The sequence below is a fragment of the Drosophila sechellia genome, chromosome 3L (assembly GCF_004382195.2).
Source record: "Drosophila sechellia strain sech25 chromosome 3L, ASM438219v1, whole genome shotgun sequence".
NCBI lineage: Eukaryota > Metazoa > Arthropoda > Insecta > Diptera > Drosophilidae > Drosophila > Drosophila sechellia.
The window spans coordinates 1,221,227-1,242,977 of NC_045951.1; the positions used below are offsets into that span (position 1 = coordinate 1,221,227).

General features: G+C 46.4%; 4 protein-coding genes across 5 annotated transcripts; 2 read left to right on the top strand and 2 right to left on the bottom strand.

The window, feature by feature from the left end:
• Positions 1 to 11,689: 11,689 nt before the first annotated feature.
• LOC6610267 lies at positions 11,690 to 12,575 on the top strand. The gene is made up of 2 exons (XM_002034826.2): positions 11,690 to 11,925; positions 11,993 to 12,575. Exons 1-2 carry the CDS (start codon positions 11,906 to 11,908, stop codon positions 12,456 to 12,458), a joined length of 486 nt encoding a protein of 161 aa, XP_002034862.1. The 5' UTR covers positions 11,690 to 11,905; the 3' UTR covers positions 12,459 to 12,575.
• Positions 12,476 to 15,261, bottom strand: LOC6610268 (tryptophan 5-hydroxylase 1). Its single transcript, XM_002034827.2, has 7 exons — positions 14,686 to 15,261; positions 14,418 to 14,583; positions 14,294 to 14,344; positions 13,935 to 14,216; positions 13,571 to 13,697; positions 13,280 to 13,512; positions 12,476 to 13,220 (listed from the first exon to the last, which is right to left on the bottom strand). Exons 1-7 carry the CDS (start codon positions 15,194 to 15,196, stop codon positions 12,923 to 12,925), a joined length of 1,668 nt encoding a protein of 555 aa, XP_002034863.1. The 5' UTR covers positions 15,197 to 15,261; the 3' UTR covers positions 12,476 to 12,922.
• A 1,564-nt stretch (positions 15,262 to 16,825) lies between these two features.
• Positions 16,826 to 17,790, bottom strand: LOC6610269 (lysozyme X). The gene is made up of 3 exons (XM_002034828.2): positions 17,755 to 17,790; positions 17,536 to 17,619; positions 16,826 to 17,298 (listed from the first exon to the last, which is right to left on the bottom strand). Exons 1-3 carry the CDS (start codon positions 17,788 to 17,790, stop codon positions 16,969 to 16,971), a joined length of 450 nt encoding a protein of 149 aa, XP_002034864.1. The 3' UTR covers positions 16,826 to 16,968.
• A 735-nt stretch (positions 17,791 to 18,525) lies between these two features.
• Positions 18,526 to 21,175, top strand: LOC6610270 (JNK-interacting protein 1). 2 transcript variants are annotated; one of them, XM_032720053.1, is made up of 5 exons: positions 18,526 to 18,876; positions 19,162 to 19,538; positions 19,722 to 20,443; positions 20,525 to 20,712; positions 20,777 to 21,175. In XM_032720053.1, the coding sequence occupies exons 1-5, from the start codon at positions 18,764 to 18,766 to the stop codon at positions 20,847 to 20,849; spliced, it is 1,473 nt and encodes a 490-aa protein (XP_032575944.1). In that variant the 5' UTR covers positions 18,526 to 18,763; the 3' UTR covers positions 20,850 to 21,175. The 2 variants fall into 2 exon arrangements, with proteins under 2 accessions (XP_032575944.1, XP_032575945.1); XM_032720054.1 differs by having other exon boundaries at positions 19,743 to 20,443.
• Positions 21,176 to 21,751: the final 576 nt, after the last annotated feature.

Here is a 21,751-nt window from a genome sequence, read left to right on the forward strand (position 1 = left end):
ACTTATTGAAATAAGTTAATTTATTTATGTAAAATCCAACCTACCAAAACTCAAAAATCTTAACAAATCGGCAAAGCAGCATGTTAAGGTCCCAAAAGAATTGCAGCCTACACCTGCAACTTGAAGAGAATAGCGACATCAACTTGCAACCGAGGTGCAGCAGCAACAACAACATCAACAGCAGTGGCAAGAAAGAGAAACTGGCCAATGTCCAGTAAGAAAGTGTTTCAAAATAGTTGCCAACCCTCTTTCTTCTTCTTCTGCATCATCCTTAACCTCCTTGTTGTTGCTTTTGCTGCTTAGGCACAGAAACTATGGCAAAAAAGAGCAGAGAAAAAGTGGCGACAGCAACACACTCACAACTTGGCCACGCCCCTCAAAGTGCCGTAAGAGGGCGCGAGTGCGAGGGGGACAGCAAGCTGCTTGCTCCTACACACACACACACACACACAAGCTAACGAGAAGAAGGGGAGCAGAGCAACAACAAAAAAACGGCAGAAAGACGAGCGAAAACGAACGAAAAGCTTCGGCTGCACTCTCTTCTCTGCTTCCTCTTCCCCATGCTGCCCCGCGAAAACGAAAACTTGGAGGTGGCAACCGAAAAGAGTAAAAAAGAAAAGAGTACGAGGAAAAGCTGAAAGAAAAGGAGGCAAAGACGCAGCAAGTGCAGCTAGTGACGTCACGCGGTAGGCGGCGCCTATGGAAACGCATTTTTAATAGGACTTGTTGTTGCTGCTATTGCCGCATCTATAGGCCGTTGTTATTGTTTTTTGCGCAGCCAATAACAACAACTAAAATAAATCCCCCTTTGTTCTGCGTTTGCCTGTGTGTGCGTGTGTCCCTGTGCGCTGTATTTGTGTGTGCTATTTTGTATATTTTGCAAATTTTATTCCATTTGCCCTCTCTCTTTTTGACCTTTTTGGCATTCGGGCGCCTCCACGAGCCTCTGCGAGCTTCGTGCTCGACGCCGATTGGCCCGACCACTCGAAATATATCTATATATATATAAATATATACGTGTGTGCGTCTGTGGGGGCCAAATACTTTTATATATAGATATCTGCATATATAAATCGGGGGTGCTCACATGGGCTAAAAAACGCGTGGCACTTCGCAAATTATTTTTTGCGGCCTTCGTTTGGCGAATCGGCGGCAAGGTGCTTGGATTCTTCCCACTCTTCGGGGGCTCCCCGTTTTTTCTCGGGGCCTTGACATCTTGAGGGGGAATCCTGTCCTCGAAAATCCTACGCCTTTTCCTCTGATTAATACTGTCACCTGTCACCAGTATGTTCCTATGGTTATGTAGAAAGAAGGAAAGGAAGAATATATTACTAACGAGTCTAATTTATAGGATTGCATATTCTGTGTAGTATCTAAGTAAATGTGTACTATGAAAAGAATTTTCAAAAATGTTTAAACTAATATTTTATAAATTTGTTTTTAAATTATTTTTTAGTCTTAAGTAACAAGCTCGCAATGAAAACTGAAATAACTTAAGCAGATCAAATATGGAAGCCGCAGTGGGAACAGTGTGTTGATCAATAGAAACTTTTTAAGAACTAAAAGAAACGCAAAATTCGCGATCGTGTCTTAACTAAACAATTTCAGCTGAGTATTTTTAAAAACATAGCTTAGCATAAACCTTTACCAGGCTATTTCTTCTTTCCCGATTTTTTTTCAATTTTTTTTTTTTTTGGCCTAGCGAATTGGAAAAAGGGAAACGCGGCGGCTCTTTCGAGGCGGAAATGAAGGCCCTTTCCGCTTTGACAAGTCCGAAGATGGCGCACAGTTGTTGGAAAAAGAACGCGGAAAACTAACCGGTCCGTTGGGAAAGGAAACTAGAGCGCTTCCGTTCTCCAGAAAAGCTGCGATGAGGAAATTCAAAGTGAAATTATCGCAGCAGCGTGAAGAAAGTGTGTGGGCAGTGGCCGGGGCATCGGTGTGGAAACCACGCTAAAGGACCTTTAAAGGACATCCGCTGGCAAAGCGAAAGAGTTGAAATCTGCAGCCAACCAGCAGCCAGTGCTAAAAAAAATACCGTCACACACTTGCAGTCAAAAGAGAAAGCGATGGCCAAAGAAAAGGCGACAGGAAATGGCCAAAGCCACTGAAGGCCGGAGTTCGAAATTCGATTGTCGATACTGTGAATACCCTCAACAAAATGGCTAATCGATATCCCTTATAATTAAACAATTAATTTAACAATGAAGACGAGTCTATCACTCCTTCAAACCTTCTGGAACTGGAGTTATCTTCAACATCAATTAATTTGAACATGATAAGAATGCATAAAAGTGTTTTATAAATCATTTTAACAAAAGCATCCATGATTGATCGATAGATCCTCTGAAAGAGTCCATTGATTCCAAATGAAAGAGGCACCTACCGTAGACCACTGTCAACAGGATCCAGAAAGTGTGAGAAGAAGCTGAAAAAGGATGTGGGAGACGCCGGAAAATGGCTGGAAAGCCTTGCGCCTTTCTGCGGCCATCCCTAGAAGTGGACAAAACCCCCTTATTCTTTGCCAGTTTTTCCGAGCTGCTCTTGAACGCTCCTCCAAGGCTCTTCAAGCTTCAAGCTGCCACTTAAAACAAGACCAAAACAGGATGAAATTCATACTGGGGAATAGAAGCCTAGAATGTTTGAAATTGTATGGATATATGTAGTGCGTTTCAAAAATCACCCGAAGGAAAGCAGATTTATTAAACCACTCAACACTAGGAAAACCACAAAAGTTATATACCTAAAATGTAATGAGGCTTAACAGCAAATTGCTTAGTTAGTGGTGCAATTCTGCAAGCGACCCGCCTCTGCCACGCCCCGTGCATCCTTCGGCCGCCCCTCAAAAGGATTTCTGCTGGCGGCCACTGCGGCTAAGGCTGCTTAAAGTGTGGATCACGCAAAACCAACGAGCCACGCAAAAAAGTGGAGCTGGTAAGTGAGTCTGTCGGGCACCACAAAACTGCCAGAGAGTGGGTGGATTGGAGGGGTTGGTCCTGGGCAGGAGCAACAGCCAGCGGAGGGGCAACAAAAGAAGTAGCCACATCAGCAGCACTCACCCTGCGAAAGCCACCCGCCAGAAGCCCTGGAGGTCCTTTCCTCGGCCTCGGTCAATTGGGTAGCCACCCCAAAGCGCCCTGGCTTCTTTTTCAGAAAATTGCGCATACGCGACGTTGCCGCCTTCTCATCCCCGGTGAAAAGGAAAATGCCTGCGTCGCAGGACTTTTCTCTGCCGTTTTATTTCCCGACTTTGGAGTGGAGCCTGCCTGCAAACGTGCACCGGCTAAACAAAAGAGTTTCTAATGATTTTTGCGCCATGTTTGTTGTTGCCCAGCAGTTGTTGTTTCATTTGTTGGTGTTGTTGGTGTTGTTGGTGGTGCCTGGAGAGGACACGGAAATGAAAATCGAAAGAATTGTTGACCAGGCCTCTTCTGGACCGCCTCGTTCTTCCCTTTTTGGCGCTTGCCATGCGAAATGCAAATAAATTCAATCGATAGCCGGTTCAAGTTGCCATTGCCATTGCCACAGCCGGAGTGGCCACCATCGCAACTCCACCTTTGAGCCATCATGCATGCGTCTGCTGCATTGTTTGGCCTACACCCCCTCCTTTTTTGGGGGAGGGGGAATGGAGAAGCAAGTTGCCGCTCGCGAATCCCATTATTTAGAAAAGCAGAAGAGCACCCAGCGAGCCAGGACCAGTTCTAAGCTGCGAAATGAAAATCCTCTTGGAGGTTCGGTTCGAAAAGCGGGGGCTCAACTGGGCGGCGGAAATGGAAAATGGGGCGACAACCAGGGGGACACATGCTCAAGCCCAGAACCAACAGAACGGAGCAGAGCATAACAGCCGCTGCCGCTGCCTGTGTCTCTTCCTCCTTCTCGTCTCGAATTTTCCGTGCGATTTGCAAGCGCAAAATTTCCACCAAAAAGCAGAAAGCAAACAGGGCAGATCACTGAGGAAAAAGGGGGATGAACGCCTAAGCTAAACTCAAAGATTGAATGATAAATTAAATATTTTTATTATAAGATACACGATATGTAATCATATATGCAAATGGTTCGTCTTTCCTGTTTGGGATCACCTACTTTGTTCATAAGATATCTATAGTAATAATCTCCTAAATAGGTTCATTATTATAAAGATCATTATAGTATAACACTTATAATGTGACACAATATTACAATGCCACATTTTTTTGATTGTGTGGAGCCCGAAAGGAAACACTCGCTCCTTGGCCAGGACTTTCAGCCAGCTTTTTCCCAGCATACTTCGGGAATCGAAAAGAGGGGCGGGCTCCTCAACCGGAAACGCAATTTCCAGGCCTCCAAAGACAACAAACAGAAATTTGTTTGAGCCAAAGAACATTCGAGGCTGTATTCCCGAACGAAAACAGGTAAAAGAGAAACAGGGGGTCAGTGGAGGGGTGAAAGCGGTGTAGGGGGTGACCCCTCCACCTGGATGCACCTGCCTTTTTGGTTTTTCGGTGTTTGATTATGCGTTGGCTTTCCTCATTTGGCCAATGGCCAGTTTATCAACAGCATTCTGCTTACCCAAAGTCCTTGTTTCCAACTGTTTTGCATTTTTCCTTTAATACGCCAGCGCTGCCTTTGTTCGCCCAAATTTAAGTGGCCCCAACACGGAGCTCGAAAGGTGTGAGGTCACCGCAAATCATCTTAAACGAGCTCTCATTAAAAGCGCATTTGGCACACCCCCGGCAAAAAGTGGGTGGCTGGAAAGGGGTGTGGCTGAGGACCAGCGGATGCTTTTGGCTAGCCGCAAAACGCCAACAAGTGGCTGGCTTATTGTGGCCCGGTTTTCCCCGCCACATGGAAGTTCCATGGAAGTCATAATCCGTTTGTTCTAACACAAATAAATCTGCTCAGAGCTCATCTTGTACAAAAAAGTCGAGGGTAAAGTGCGAGAAAAGGTTAAAAAGGGCAACAACTCGACTGCCAAATTCCCATCAATAAAAGTAATTGTTTACCAAAGTTTACTGACTCCTTAAGAAGTCATTTCATTTGGTTTGGAATTCTCTTATATGTCTTGTATGCAAAAACAACATAATAATTTTTCCAAAACATTATATTATTTGTTTTAAAAAAGAAGTAATCCTTTAGAGAATCCCTTAATCGAGGGTATGCGTGTCACACCCACAAAGTCAGTTCATCTTTCCGCTCCGTTAGCTGTTTTTCCGCAAAAAAAATCGCACTCATGCCAAAAACCCACAGGCACGAGACCCAAAAGGCATCCCAAGCTCGTCAGGCTGTCAACCAGACATTCCGGCTACAAAGCGGAAGAGTGGAGACCCGCAGACTCCGCTATTGTTAAATATATATATATAGAAAAAGATTTCATGTTTTTACTCCACTTACTGCCGCCAGTCCCGCTCCTGCGAAATGTCCTTAGAATGAACTCCTTGCGAAATATATTCACACACACGCTGCCAGACAAAAATGTAGAAATTTGTGTGCGTGAAAATATAAAAACTCGTCGCTGTCGTTTGTCGAGGTTGCAGCTGAGTGGCTCCCCTTTTCCCCCCTCAGGACACCCAGGACCACCAGGACCTCCAGGACGTAATCTGCGGCACGCGGCACGCCTCTTGGCTGTCAACGTGGCCTCGAGAACAGTGAGCGAAAATGGTGGGGTGCTCTTCATGAAATGAGGAATGTAATAAAATTAATAATATTATTAATATTAATAACATTAATAATATTTATGAACGCAATGGAAACTCGTGTTTTACATGTTTACCATTCGACCAAAACCACTTGGTATTTTTCGCAGTGCACAGGACCTCCTTTGGTGTTGGCTTTGGCCCTGGCTTTTGGGTCTGGAGAGCCGCAGGAATCCAGTGCTGGCATCTCGCGCTTAAGTGTTATTTGTCTACGCTTACGTGGGGACCCAAAAGGACTCGAAGGGGACTGGGCGAGGGATGTCCTGGGCGTGCTCGGGTAATTGTGCCGCTCATATGTGTGAATTAAATGTGCCGTAAAGGATCCCAATTTTCCGGTCACTTAACCGAAAACCAGCAGTGTGCCGCAAACACAGAAGGACACTTTTTTGGTGTTTGCGCTGGCTTGTTGTTTTAAGGTCCTTCCTTGGGCAAGGTCCTTGCTCCCCGGATCAGCATCTTTTGGCCATATAATTTACTTATCCGCCGAGCTCACATGACAATTTAATTGCTGACATAATGTCAAACACGGGCAGCAGGACATCCGCTGGCCGGTCAGCCCTTGGGCAAATGTTATCCTTTGCGGTTAACACATTTGCACTTTGGTCCGGCGAAGGCAAACAATGTTTTTAATATAAACAAAGTAAAACAAATTAGCGAAAAAAAGGTCCAAGCTCCGAGCACCGGACCAGCTGCCATCGAGAATGTGTGAAGTGGCTTTTATTTTATTACGTTATCCTTGCTTTACCGGACACATTATTATGCGGCCAGCGTAAAAGGCTTACATATATTTATGTGGTACGTAGAAAAGGACATCCCGCCCAGTGTCAATGTGTGGGTCTCCGCTTTCCCGTTTTCCCGTGTTCCCGTTTCCCCGGTGGAGTGTGTGTGCTCACAATTGTTTTGACTTAATTTGCATGCCCGTCCAAGGATCATCAGCGCTGGTGTTAAAGGACCTTCGCCCACGTGTGCGGCTAATTACCAGCACACGGAGAGCGAGCCAAAGAGCAAGGACTCCGGGTGCTGGCTTTCGGGCAAACGCACATTAATGCCTGGGAAGGAGGGCCGCAAACGAGGAGCACTGATGTTGCCAGTTAATTAGGAAATTAAATTGACTAAAGTGCTTGAGCGTTTTGCCTGTTTGCCCGATTATCCTGCGACCACCACTCCTTGGAAAATAATTTAGCGCAAATAAGTTTAGCGAGTGCCCGTTGCTCCGGCCGGCATTGCTCCTGATTGATTAACGCATCTCTAACTCCGGGTCTCTGTGTGCGTTTGCAGCGCACATTGCACATACGACGCGTGGGCATCCTGCTGCGTTGCACATACGCCGCGTGGACAGGCGGCACAGAGTTTTCTTGGAGCTGCCCCCTCTTTTTTCGATGGCTCTATGTATTTGGCAGGGGGCCGACTGTTGGCTGCCTACTTTTAGGCGGCCTGCCATTCATTTTCATTTACTCTTCTGCACTCCGTCTCCTGGCTTTTCCTCCTGCTTCGCCTTATCGTTGGGTTTCGGTACATAGAGCGCCAAGCGAACGCACAGAAACGCACCAACTGCCGGCTTTTGGAGGCGGAGCCAACTTGACTGGAGATGAAAACGGGGAAGGAAAGAGGTCCTGGCCGGGTGTCCTGGAGGGAGACCGATGGTTGCCAGGCTGCTGGGAGTCCGACTTATAGCGTAAGGATTGCAGCCATTAATTATGATGGACATGCGTTTGCAGGAGGACTGGGAAGGGATAAAGCATATTCTATGGCAAGGATCAATCAAACTGCAGCCGAGTGCAAATAATATTCAGACACTCTTTTTTCAAGGAAATTGTCCGTCAAGCTTCGCTTGCAGGACCCTCCTTATCTGTCCACTATCCGCCCATTCTTTTGTTATCCTTTTTCGTCAGTTGACAGACAACGAGCCTGGCTGTATTTCCATTTGTGAGCCACAAATGCCAACGAAATGTCAAATAGAAAATGTTTTAGCGGAAATTTGATTTTAAAAAGCGTTTTGCCAGCAACTAAATGAGATTATGCGCTGCCCAAAAGTGCAGAGGGCAAAACCAGAGCACACAGGTAGTACAGGACATACAGGACATACACTCACGGTGCCCGGGGCAAGTGAGGCATTAAAAAATGCAAAATTATATATCAAAGCAGCGAAGGGACAAGACAGGTGGAAGGAGCGCACGAAGACCGCTGCATGTCACATGAAATTATTATATCCCGCCATACATCCACATCCCGTTCGGGACATTGAAAATATTCCAACGTGATCCGGCTGCCAAGTGGCCTCCTTCCAGGACATCCAAGAAGGACATCACAGGACAGGCAGCCAGTCGGGCATCCAGCCAGCCTTGGCTGTCCGACGAGCCATGCAAAATAAAATAGCAACACGAAAAAATGCGAAATTTTGTTAGAAAATTGCAAAAAATTACATACATATTTGGTTTATATGCACCAGCAGAGCGAAGGATAGTGGGGAATTTCCGCTGTCACAAAGGACACGTGAGCTGATGCTAATGCACTGGCCTGCCAATGCCGCGCAACCTGGCGGATAGTTGATTTTTCACCATGAAATATGGAGGAGCTTCGCTGGAGATGCCGGCTGCGCTTAAAGTGCTTCGCATTTGCCCCATTAGATGCGCTTCAATGGGTTAACCAGCAATTAGTGTCCGCCCCAATAAAAACATCTTAATAAATCAGCTCGCAGCTAATGTTGCCAAAGCAATGAGTAGTGGGCAGTGGGTGGGGAGTGGCGTGTATGTGTGCCACCCATCCATAATCTGGGCGGACAATACGCGTCCCTCAAGTTCATATTTCAAACGCAGCCCCCATCCCGCCCCCCACTGTCTGCACTTTTCAAGTGTTTTTTTACCCTCCACTTGGAAAATAAAATGATGGGAATGACCAACCCTTGGAACACTTATCGCATTCAACATCATTTGCATGCGGAGTGTTCGCCGCTGTCGGTTGTGAAACAAATAAAATCAAGAAATAAATTAGAGAAATGCAAAAAGAACGAAGAAAATCCGGAAATGTTTGCCCAAAAAACCAGAATCTATACATGGCCAACAAATATGGCCGTAGTTGATTTTTTGCAATCTGCACTTTTCTGGTCCTTTGTGCAGAATGTTGCCACAGACTCGAGGCTGTCCTTTAGCTCCATCACCAGCTTCAGATTCGGTTCCAGCCATGGGGTGGTTGTGCCCCAGCTACAGCTCCAGCTCCAGCTCCAACTCAAGCTCCAGCTCCAACTCGAACTCCATCTCCTGCCACATCCGTCTGACTGGGATCTACAAACTGCAGCCTGTCTGCCCGTCTGGACACGTAGACACGGACGTAGACCCCCGAAAAGCCCCAGACCACTTCGAAAATCCATGTCCATGTCGTCGTCGTCACCTCGCGACGCATTCGTGGCACTCGCGTTTAATCAGCGATGTTTGGAGCAGGACTCCTGAGCACTCCTCGGCGCCCAACTCCAGATTCCGTCGTCATTTATTGTTAGTGGCTGGCCAAAAATGCTTCGCTGTTGTTGTTTAGATTTCTTTGTCCCGGCCATCGCTCCGTTTCAATATTTGCATGTCCCACTCCTCCGGAGAATCGGGAATTATTTCCTGCTGGACTGCTGGGCGGCTGCTCCTGCGGTTCCATCATATATCATGTCCAAGGAAAACACTTCTCCCTCTGTTTGTCGTGGAGCTCCAGCGCCCTTTTTTTATGCATTTTCATTATTTTCAATTTCCATTTCGAGCAGAGCAGTCTCCAATCTATTAAGCGATTTGCCTGCCCTCTGCCAATTTGCATTTAAGCTGCTGCTGCCGGTCGTCTTCAAGGCAGGCCTTCAATTATCCTTCGGACCTCGAGAAGTCTCGTATTTCAATGCTCCGATCCGGCAACAAGTGGCCTCAAAGTGCCTGCCAAGCTGTGAAATCTCGGACTCAGAAGTGCAGTTGCAGTTGCCAAGTTGCCAGGAGACGCTGTTGGCTCGCTTATTGCCCAGAACAACAAGAAGGACGAAGGATGCGATGGCATGCGGGATGGCAGAGGGCCCACAATTAACCGGCCGACCAGAGAGATCCTGCTGCTGCTTCCTTGAATGCCCCTGGCATCCATTCCCACTGAGCAGCAGTAGTAGCAGGAGTAGCAGGAGGTGGCCATTTTTCAGACCGGACACTTGAATGAGCTTTCAGAAGCACAGACGTTGTGTGTGTCAAGGTCGTCTGGCTGTGGTGCTGGCCATGTGTTGCTGGGGCTTCCTGCTCCAAGACGGTGCCAAGTGATGAGGACGATAACGTCTCCATTTGTGTGCACGATGCTGGCTGGCTGGCTGTTTGGCTGACTGGCTCCTTTGTGTCTGTGTGAACGGGGTGACGAATCAGGACCCGGTCCCTCAGACATTCTTGGGGAATACCTTTTGGCAGCTCAGACTTGTCTGCCTCTCTGACAAACTTGGTGTGTATGTGTGTGTGTTTGTTCGTCTGTTTGTTTGCCTTCCGTTTGTGTGCTCTAGAAATTTGTGTTTTGTGAAAATTGTTTTTCTTCCGCCCCCCAAAAGGACCTTTGCTGTGTTTAAGATTCTGTGGCTTGGGCATTTTGTAAATAATCTTGTTGAACAGGATTCCCGCTCCTGCTCCTGCATTGCGACTTTCCTGTCGACAGGCGCCAGTGGTCAGGTCCTGCATAATTTATGTGGGAAAGTCTCTCGGCCGGAGTGTTGCTCAAGAATTTCGGCAGGACACCTTTGCGAGGAGTGTGTCTGGGCCTCGGAGTTTCGGGGCGGAACAAAGTCAATTATTGTTATAGGTTTTCGACCAACAAATTAAATGGTTTTGTGGTCGGGCACAAGACCGAGTGCTGTTCGAGGCGTTTATTGTCGACGCAAGGTGAAGAAAGTGAACCGAATGACTGCACAAATTAAGTGTGGGCAGTCAATTGTGGAGCCCCACTTAATTTGGCAAGTCAAGTGGGCTGCACTTGGACATTCCAGCAACATAAACATGTCACTTCTGACATCATAGGTAACACTTAGTAAGAAGCATGTTTTTGGGGCGGATTCGATGTAGCAAATATGTTATTTTAAAGTCATTCTTTGTCAAAAAACTCCAGACATTCTAATATTCTAAGCTTTAAATACTTGGTAATTCATTAGGACACTTAACGGTGATTCATAGAATAATCTGAACTAGCTCTAGCTCTTCTAGCTCTGAGTCATCTAAATTTATTATAGTATAATTTTAATTTATAAAACTAGATTTAATTGTGATTTCAAATCAATAAGAAACATTCTAAGTAGTCAATAATTCGGTCTTCGTTTATATATACTTTCTTGTCCATAATCAAAGTCAGAGGTAACAGAAGAGCTGTAACGAATGAGCTTTCGTTACTAAGTTTTGCTTATATCGCGAAAGCTTTCCACACATGGTGGTGGAACAGGGAAACTCAAGCTAGTAAGCAGTGTTCCAGACTAGTGTCGAATGTAGGGATGTGCGCCCTGGCTATCTCAGTTTGTAGGGAAGCAGTGGCATAGCCGAAATCTAAAATTAAATAGTTGAAGCTGACGATAATGGAATTAACACAAAAACCGCTGCGCAGAGTAAAGGTGAACTAGATGTATGAGCGCGATAAGACCGCAGTATCAGACCACGGACCCTGTTCATGCGATAGACCCAGACCAGACCCCATTATAATGGGTAATCACCGCGGACGGCCATCCGCCGCCTACTCATCCAATCCGGGGTCCAAGGTACACTGCGTACAGCAAACATTACGTAGTTTCCAAGCGATTCAGAGTTATTTTGACGCCGGCCGTAGAAAAGTGATCCATAAAATTGATCGATAAGCCGAATGTCAGCCTTATCGCCCATGTCCAACAGAGAGAAGCCAACTCGATTCGACTGGGAGAGGAGAGTACCTGGTGCAGACACATTACGAGTAAACGATCATATCTCTGTTCTCGAGCATTAGCATCGGACATGGCTTATCCATATGGCTTATCAGTGGCAGGTCGCCCCGGGCTGAAAACAGCTCGAGTTCAGTTGGATTTCAGCTGCGGAGCAGACCAGTCGGTTCGCGATCAGTGCAAATAAACAGATCCACGTGCCGAGCATAAAAACTAGCCAGTGAATACATCACCAGATCGGCAATAAAACACGCAGTGACTGATAAGAGTGCAGGCAATAAAATAAAAACAAATCAGATAGACAAAAATACGGCACTACTGATACAGGCATTTCTAAACAGCCAAGATGATGTCACATACTGTGAGGTGCGTTTCGTGTTCCCTCTGATGAGCCCAACTCCAATACTAATTCCACGGGTATTCCTTTCAACAGGGTCTTCAAGATGATGTACATTGTGGCGGGCATCCTCATCAGCAATGCGGAGGTCTGCGACACAGTGGACCGCATCCAAATAGCGCCACGCGTCGATCTCAAGCCGGAATACGATCAGAAGTACTTGACCTCCGGAGGCAATAGCCCCGGCTCCCGATCCCGCACCCACTCTCGACAGAATTCCGGAAGCGGGTCCGGATCGGAGGAAGGATACCCCACCAAGAGGCGGCGAGTCAGCGTTTCCGGTATCGCGGGGGGCGTGGTCAGGGGCGTCACTAGCCAGGTCACCAAGAGAGTGGGCCACCGCTTCGTCTGGCTATCCGACATCCGGCTCATCCTCCGGCAATGGCGACTCCTGGCCCTCAGCTTTAACCTCTGGACCATTCCCAACTTCTTGGTGCAGTGCCTCACCAGCTACATGAGCAAGAAGCTCATCAATAGCGACTGTGATATGATCTACAAGTAGGATTAGGATATGGGATATTGAGTAGTAGGACAGCGCACCGAGAGGTTGCAATTTATTGTTACTTTAGTTTTTACATAGCTTTAAGATCTGAATAAACAACTGCTAGACATAGATAAAGATACATGTGCATATTTAAAAGGTGTATCTGCAGTACAATTCACTTGGCTTCCTTCCGGAAATACGATAAGTTCTTAAGATATCGGAGACTTCGCCGGTATTATAATTTGTCTAGTTCCCTACAATTTGAGTATATTTTGTTGAGATTTCATAAAAAGATTTGCCTAATATCTTGAGCTTGTATATATATTTTTTTATATATAGAACTTCTGTTTACACGATAGTTTAACATGGATTTTTGAATACTCAAAAGATCACCGAAAATATTTTAATTTGCCAAGTGAATTACTGCTCTGTGGTCCCGAGAATCTGTTCCCTTAAGGTTTCATTGCTGTCCACTTCCATCCCTAATCTCCCTCCGCCGTAGAGTTATCCGAGTTGTCCGGGCTGCACGGACTTCCGCCTCCGCCAGAAGCTCCACCCCTCACATTCAGGCTGTTGTGGAGCATGTTAGCGATGCTGTCCACATCCAGATTCTCGTCCGTGGCGGAGATCTTTCGCAGGGCCGAGCAGACGATGCTGAGATCGCCTCTGAGTTCGCTGACCACCGCTGTGATCTTCTTGGCATTCGACAGGACTTCAACACTCATCGTGTACGGGTTGTAGCGCACTCCAAATGGCCGCTGGATGCTCTCGGCAAAAGCTCTTTAAGCAAAGAATAATTAAATTTTTTTGAAATGTGGTTTCCAGTGTAGCCAAGCCACCTCATCTGCTCCTTGGCCTCCTCGAAGGAATCGGTGTAGTAGTACGCATTCTGGTAGGAGGTGATGATGCACTCCTCCTGGCACGTCACCTCCGGGTCGAACTTTTTTATCTTATTCTCCGCCGTAATGGCGTGCTGCAACTCGGCCACTGAGCTCAGAAGTCCGGCTCCATACACCTTAAATGTGCTGTCCGCCTGTTTGCATAACCCAAATTCCACGGTAAAGAAGTAGAGCTGTTAGGGAAAACAAGGTATAAAATGGGGAAGGATTGAATATTCTTGGAATATCTACCGTAGCCAACTTCTCGATATCCGCGTCGCTTGCACCCAAAGATGCCAGGCCAATCTCCTGCGAAAACTGGGCAAAACTGGAGTTGGCCAGCAGGGGCATGTGGCCCAGTAGCTCGTGGCAACAGTCCCTGGAAATGCGAATAAAACGCAGGTGAGTCAGTCAAAAAGATACACTTCGTGCTTGAAAATCCAACTGCAGAATCGTATAGACCTAGTCACTCGAGTAACATTTCACATCCAGCTAAAAGTATGCCTTCTATGCAGATCCATCGCCAGCCAGGAAATAAAAGTGTGCCACACAATTTTTTCATGATTCACAATCTTAAACTAACATTTTCGTATACTACATATTCCATTAAACTTACGGTTCAGGTGTGTAGAATGGATCCGAGGAGTGCCGGATGTACTGGGTGCAGTGGAACACGCGGAAGGCGAGTCCCGAAAGGAAGTCCCTTGGGGAGAGGTAACCCGCCACAGGCCTGAGCTGGAATCCCGTCTTGCGCTTGAGATAGACACTCACGTCCTGCAACTGGGGAACGTTGTCCTCGCGGTAGCCACAGTACTTCTCCAGCTCCGGCCAGTTGTCCATGTACTCAGGCACGGCATGCAACACGTAGAGGCGGTGGAGCTCCAAGAAAACGGTGCCCCTTTGAAGTTAAAGTTTCAAGCCGCCCACATGAATCGATACTGCGGCAATCAAACGCAAATGCAATCAAAAACTTACCAGGTTTTCACCTCGTCAGGTGTGTATTGCACACGTGGAATGGGGTTGCCACTAAACGGGGTGGTATTCAAGGAGCGGAGTTAAGAGGATTCGGCTGTTGGGAAATCCATTATCACACACTTACTGCTTGAAGTTGTTGGCTATGGCGGAGAACTGCTCTCGCCGCTTACGGTACACGGGGTCCTTGAATCCTGGATGGTCGGCATCCAGCTCCGAGCCGTACATGAGCACATTCTGCGCCTTGTCCAAATCGGAGATCTTTCGCGGAAACCACACCATGTCGCCGAAGTCTAAATTAATTATATTATGACAACAAATTATATAACAAACTTTCTAGTGAGCGGGAGTTATTAAAACCGAAATCGTTTGGCAATATGTTTTCAAAATCTCACCAAAACTGGAGCACGCCGATAGCGACGGAGCCCTGGCCAATCCCTGCGTGTTTACGGAAGTGTAGTTCACAGAGGCGACCTCCCGGTTGAGCATCTTGACCACCTGGTCGAGTCGACGCTGATCGCACTCCACATCCACGAGGACATCCGCCTGGTTGGTGGCCATCTCCAGCGGCGAGAGCTCCAAATGCAGCACATTGATGCCCAGCTCCTGGAAAACCTGGAGGGCTCTGGCCAGGTTTCCCACCTGGTTCCGCAGGGTGAAAATGATGGAGATGCGTTCGCCAGGGGAATGCTGTCTTCCATTATCCTGACCACCACCACCGATGGCCAACCTTGGCGGCTCCGGCTGAGCGGATGCGTTCCTGCCGAGACTTGGATGCGAGGTGGAGCAGGATGTGGTGGAATCCTTTTTAAGCTGGTGCAAGGGACTTCCCTGCTTGACGGCCCACTCCTGTTCGCCACTCCTGTAGAGCCACAGGCCCAGAAGACTCTTGCCGGAAGCACTCATCACTGCACTGCACTTGGTAGCTACTCGTTTTCGATTTCCGCGGGCACACGCGTCGTATGCGCAACTCAGCGCCAACTGCAAGATCCCTCGGATGCGAAAGTCCTTTTATAGGCAGCCCGCAGGACTCGCACACACGCAGGCACACAGGAGATACATATTCAATTGTATTTATTAAGTGTGCGTGGCGAGATAAATTCGTTCAAGGATATAAAAGCTACAAGTGAGTTTTTCTGTTCTATTCAGAGGACCCACCTCCTTTTAGGGTGGCACGTCCTGATTGGCCAAATCATGTTGGAGTCAGGCCAAATCGCTAACGCATGACGTCACCGTGCCCTCACTAAGAAAGTCCTTCTTATATTTAAAGTAGTTTGTTTTGCTTAGTAAATGTAAATTTATTTTTACACCAGTTAATGTGGAAAACATAATATATTAATTCTATGGTAGTTATGTAATTACAAAAGTGAATGAATTTTAATATATTGATATGGTGAACATATATGAGGGTATACAGTTCTCGGCCTATGATCGTAAATTCACTTTCTAATCAGCAGCAACAGCTTCCAATAGAATGAGGAAAAGTCATGGGACTAGGGTTGGTGGACAGATAGCCAGACATTGCGCTTGACTTTCAAATTCAGGCGTTTAATTTATGCTGGTACAGCAGCAACTAGTGAATCCCACGTAGAAATCGGGGAACTCCAGTTTTATAAAATCAATACGAAGTTAAGAGGGGTGCAGAGCGTGCGACAAATAAATGGGTTGTTAGGTAGATGGCCAAGTCAAGTCGAGCTATAAAGGAAAAACGCTTTCCAGCCAACGGCCACCAACCACTTGATGCTTCCACAGAGTCAATAGTAGATAAATGGCAATTTCATTCCGCCAGCTTCTTTGGGCCTTTGTTTGAGCTTCGAGAAAAGCAAATAGCGCCAGGGGAGGCGGAAAAGACGGGAAAAGCGGTGGGTGGGCCCGGTGGTCCGGCTGGGAGCCAGAGTCACTGCCACTTGACTATTAAAATATGCGAAAGGCCCACTAACACATGCGTGGGCAGCACTCCACCCCAACTCATCAGCTGAGGCGATCAACTTAATGGTGCTGGCTAACTGATTGACCGACAAACGACTGGCTCCCAGGAGCCATCCACTTTCTATTTGCCCACGAGCTGAAGGATTTATGGTTGCCCCAAGGGCTGCAGGACGTCCCCCACTCCACCGATGTGAAGACAGCCAGACGGAGATGGAGCCCGGAACGGAGTCGAGGTCACGATGAATGGCAGCTCTTGATTTCGGAATAATTAACTTAGACATCTAATTTGAATGGGGGTCTAAACTGTGACTCGGTTTTAATTCGGGGATTGGAAGGGGTAATTCTATCAACACTTAAGAAACAACAGTTCCATGTGTCTGCTTTAAGAACGTACTTTAAGATTTTAGAGTGTTTCTGAATATATATAATGTATATGTATATATATAATGTATATGTATATATATTGTATATGTATATATAATGTATATGTATATATAAATAGTATATAGAATAGTATATATAGTATACAGTATATAGTAATTATCTTTCTATATAATATGGTTCCGTTCAAAAATTCCAATGACTAATTTTATTCGCTGTCGCTTATCTTTCCGCTCATTTCTATATCTTCGTCCGCTCATTTCTATATCTGTAATTTTAAAAGAGTCGTAACAGATATATACTTTTTTATATGTAAACCGTGAATCAACGTATACGTATTAAAAAGTCTTAATTATTTTGTAACGCAATTACATTTTGAAATGTCCATGGTTGAGAGAATTCAAAGAATTGAAGGAATCGAATTGAACAAAGCAATCATCAATCGAGGGCAGGTACCCACTGCAGTAGTGCCAGGTGGACCAGGCTGACCAGCCCTGTTGGCCCAGGACCTTTAGGGCACATCCTACGGAGCTTTGGATCTCATCGGTCAAGAGGGCGTTGCAACTCACACCGCAGCCATTGTGGGAGAACTTTCCACTGGGCGGCTGGCACCAGTAGAGGTCGTTGATCTGGAAAATGCCATAGTCGTTGGATCCATCGGTGTTGGGAGGCCCCTCCACTCCGGTGCGGGTATACAACTAAACTATTGAGGGTATACAACTAAATCTTTTTATCAAATATACATATATCAATTCTTTCAAAGATTAATTTATTATTCATTGAAGAAAATATGGGATACAACTGGGATACAAAGTGTTAAGCAATGAAAATGAAGGCCAGGAATTGTTGATCGATGGCGGATTTCCACTGCAGGCGCTCCCCGAAGACCAGGCGGACCATCCCTGCTGTGCCAGAACCATCTGGGCACACCTCACAGACTGGGTGATGTCGTCCTTGAGCAAGTCGTTGAAACTCGTGTGGCAAGCATTGTGTGAGGACTTTCCTTTGGACCGGAACACCTGAGTTAGCGGTAAGAAAATTTCTTAGATAAATTATAGTTACCTATAGATTGTCTAACTTCACTAAGCAACCGAAAAATACAAATCTTTTTAGATAAGTTATGGCAGACTGGCGATTTCCATTTCCCCAGTTACAATGATCACATGGCTGGGGATTACATCTCCTTTCATATCTTGGTCAGAAATGATTCTAAAACCAATATAATTGTTGTTTTGGCCAATCTTATTCATCATAATCTTTATCTGCTTAAAAAAAAAAATTTTTTTTTTATATTTTTTCATTTTTTGTAAGGGGTTACATCACAATTTTTTGAAAAAAAAAAATTAATTAAAAAATTTTTTTAGGACTGAAATTCATTTTGATTTAGAATTTGATTACAAGTTAAACAAGGTATAACATGCCGCAATTGGATATTTTTTTCACATTTTATGGAAAAATATGGTTTTTTTAACACAAGTCGAGATTTTTGTGTATAAAATAGGTTTAAATTGGACAGCGACACACTTTTACACACAGACTGATTAATTTTCAAAGAAAAGAAACACATATACGTGATAAAATAAAAAAATATAAATATATGTCCGATAAGATAACCCAGCGGGGGTGACCATATCCCATTTTCTAGATCCGCTCCTGGCTGTTCGTGCCAAAGCGCAACAGCATTGCAATTCGCAAGTCACCCCCATTGGAAACGGGGAGCGGAAGTGACTCACTGCGCAGGCGCGCTTCCTGTCAACCCCCAGGAGAGAGTGAATGCCGCTGACCCCCCAACCTTTGCCCTGCCAGCGGTAAACAAAAACAAGTTTGGCTCACCAGCGAGAGAGAGAGAGAGAAAGAAAGAGAGAGCTTGCGGATGACAGCTGAAAGTCCCAAATTTCCCTGGCTTGGGCCTCCACTATTTCTGATTTGGCACCACTCACATCTGGAATTCAGACGGGGGCACTCAAGTACGCCAGCAACGTCAAGGAAATTATCGATTTTCGCATGTGAAGTGAAAAAACTGACTCCGTTGGCAAAAACTGTAGCGCGAGCTGGACTCCAGTGAAAATCCAACCAAAAGCAGTTCAGACGGACTAACTGATAGCCCCAGCTGGCCTGTAGTGGAGGGCGTGGCAGCTGGTCGGACCCTGGTCCCCAAACGACATGGCCGACAGCGAATTCGAGGAGTTCCACAGGCCCATATTTGAGCCACATACGATTGCTGGCTTCGGATCTGGAGCAGGCGGCAAGAAGAATAATCCCCATGCATTTTACTCGTAAGTTGAAAGGTGAAAGGCTGTGGTAAGAATCGATCTGGCGAAACTTGCTGTAGCCAAGACGTGTGCACGTGTCCTGAAGAGCACCCCTTGAAACTGGTTCGGTATCCTTGAAGGGAAATGTTCGCAACAGAAGCACAAAGTCAGCCATGGAACTGTTTAAAAGTATGCAACGAATTCCAGATGAGTGTATGCCTTTGGACATCCCTATGAATTATTCCAAACTCGTTGTTATTTCTGTGCGATGGCATGAGTTCAGTTTCATCAGTAAAGCCCTTTTCACAGTTTAATTCCCAACGATGACCTGGAGGACTCGCACTCCTCGAAGAGCGATGGCGACGGTTCGGATCAGGAGGATGGCATTGGTCTTGTGGATCACGAGCCCAAGATGCGTCAGGTGGAGGACGATGAGCTAGGCGACGGGCTGAAAGTAACTTTGTCCTCGGACGGCTCCCTGGACACCAACGACTCGTTTAACTCGCACCGACATCATCCGTTGAACCACCAGGATGCGATTGGAGGCTTCCTGGGCATGGACACCAGTGGATTGGGTGGCAACAGTGCTCCTGTGACCATTGGAGCCAGCACAGATCTGCTGGCACCCAATACAGCTGCCACGCGACGTCGTCGCAAGTTGCCGGAAATACCGAAAAACAAGAAATGTAAGTGTATTGAAAACTTAGTTTCTGGCTAGAGTATCCTGCATGCAAGTAGTTTCAGGGGCTATGCCGGTTTTCAAAACTAGTATTTGATCTATTTGATTCATATCCTTTTTTGGGAACCGAATAGTCCTTCTTAACATCCCTTCGTAGTTTCGGGCTAACCCACTCATGGCCTCGTTGCAGCTTCCATTCTGCATCTTCTAGGTGGCTCCAACTTTGGCTCCCTGGCGGATGAGTTCCGCAACGGTGGTGGTGGGGGAATCCCTCCAACAGTTCGCAGTGGACAACAGCGCTCATTTCTGTCCCTCAAATGCGGCTACTTGATGGACGAGGACTCCAGTCCGGATTCGGAGAGGATGCAGAGTCTGGGCGACGTGGACAGTGGTCACAGCACGGCGCACTCGCCGAACGACTTCAAGAGCATGTCGCCGCAGATCACGTCTCCCGTTTCGCAGTCCCCCTTTCCGCCTCCCTTTGGCGGCGTGCCCTTTGGCCAGCTGGAGATGCTGGAGGCCACGCACCGTGGTCTGCACAAGTTTGTGCCGCGGCACCACGACGAGATCGAGCTGGAGATCGGCGACGCCATCTACGTGCAGAAGGAGGCCGAGGACCTGTGGTGCGAGGGCGTGAATCTCCGAACCGGAAGGCAGGGCATCTTCCCCTCGGCCTACGCCGTGGACCTGGACTACAACGAGTTCGATCCCACAGTGCAGCTGGTGAAGAAGGAGCGCTACCTGCTGGGCTACCTCGGATCCGTGGAGACGCTGGCGCACAAGGGCACCGGCGTCGTTTGCCAGGCGGTGCGCAAGATTGTCGGCGAGTACGGCAACTCACCGACCGGACAGACCTGCATCCTGGAGGTTTCCGACCAGGGACTGCGCATGGTGGATCGATCGGGCCCGAATGTGAGTAGCATACCTAGTTCCTTATCACTACAACATACATTTCCATTAATAACCGATATAAAAACCGATTTCCTGAAACAGCAAAACAAAAAGGACAAGAAACCTTGCATCGACTACTTCTACTCCCTGAAGAACGTCTCCTTCTGCGCATTTCACCCTCGCGATCACCGCTTCATTGGCTTCATCACCAAACATCCCACGGTTCAGCGGTTCGCCTGCCACGTCTTCAAGGGCTCCGAGTCCACCAGACCGGTGGCCGAGGCAGTGGGGTGAGTCCTGAAGCAGCCACCCCCAAAACACGCCCGAATAACATGGTAACACTCCTTCTTTCAGTCGTGCTTTCCAGCGATTCTATCAGAAATTCATTGAAACCGCTTATCCCATCGAGGACATCTACATTGAGTAGGCTTGCAAGGCGGTTTGTGCATTAATCAATACGATATATTTTTTGTGCGGTTATTACAAATAAAAGCAAAGATAAGTCTCAAGAATATTTGCTCTTCTTCAAAGAGAATCTCAAAGCAAAACCGATAAGCTCGCAATAGAAACCCTAGATATAGATTATTATCATTTATCCGATTCGAACAACTGTGCAAGATATAAGACATGTAAATAGTTAGTTAACTTTCGATCAAAACTCCCACTTTACACACTCACACTATGTAAGCTTCAAGCAATCAGCAATAGTTGCCCCCTTATAGGAATACCCTTTAAACTCGAGTACATTGCACATGGACAGAAGCACAACCACGATGAGTTGAACTCCCTGGAGAACACCTTGAAGATTCTAATTTTGTATCGGAAGTCATTTGGATTGGTTATAGATATCTAGACCTCCTGTGACCACATCCTTACCCTGGAAATGCACAAAATAGAGTGAGGCCAAAGTAATGTAGCGATCTTCGTGTCACCTTAGTTTAGTTATGTCAATCTTTCAGTTACCAGAGACTCAACGATATCGAACACCAGCTGCTACGTTTTGAAGTATTCTCAATTAAAGCCCAGTTTAAGATGTGTAAACCTTTAAAGTTGTGTACATGCAGGCGAATATATACTGTATATGTATACAAAAGAAATATATAAAGAACCTATAAATCAAACTATACTGGATTATTGGGTGCTCAAGAAAGAGAGGTGAGTTTTATTAGTAAGAGAATATAACCCTTTGAAAAATGTTGCTATATTTTTATAATATTGTATTGTCGAACTCACCCAAAAGTATGCTCTTAAGCTCAAGTTATAGCAAGTTGATAGAATTTCGAAATGATGGTAGATAATATTTAGCAGCCTAAAAGACAGCTTATAGTT

Coding starts and splice junctions, on each gene's coding strand:
- LOC6610267 (XM_002034826.2), top strand. CDS start 11,906: ATGATGTCACATACTGTGAG. Junction 11,926..11,992: donor ATGATGTCACATACTGTGAG/GTGCGTTTCGTG, acceptor TCCTTTCAACAG/GGTCTTCAAGATGATGTACA.
- LOC6610268 (XM_002034827.2), bottom strand. CDS start 15,196: ATGAGTGCTTCCGGCAAGAGTCTTCTGGGCCTGTGGCTCTACAGGAGT. Junction 14,584..14,685: donor ATCGGCGTGCTCCAGTTTTG/GTGAGATTTTGA, acceptor TAATTAATTTAG/ACTTCGGCGACATGGTGTGG. Junction 14,345..14,417: donor ATAGCCAACAACTTCAAGCA/GTAAGTGTGTGA, acceptor CACCCCGTTTAG/TGGCAACCCCATTCCACGTG.
- LOC6610269 (XM_002034828.2), bottom strand. CDS start 17,790: ATGAAAGGAGATGTAATCCCCAGCCATGTGATCATT. Junction 17,620..17,754: donor TCCCCAGCCATGTGATCATT/GTAACTGGGGAA, acceptor CCGCTAACTCAG/GTGTTCCGGTCCAAAGGAAA. Junction 17,299..17,535: donor AGGACGACATCACCCAGTCT/GTGAGGTGTGCC, acceptor TCAATAGTTTAG/TTGTATACCCGCACCGGAGT.
- LOC6610270 (XM_032720053.1), top strand. CDS start 18,764: ATGGCCGACAGCGAATTCGAGGAGTTCCACAGGCCCATATTTGAGCCA. Junction 18,877..19,161: donor AATCCCCATGCATTTTACTC/GTAAGTTGAAAG, acceptor CCCTTTTCACAG/TTTAATTCCCAACGATGACC. Junction 19,539..19,721: donor AATACCGAAAAACAAGAAAT/GTAAGTGTATTG, acceptor GCCTCGTTGCAG/CTTCCATTCTGCATCTTCTA.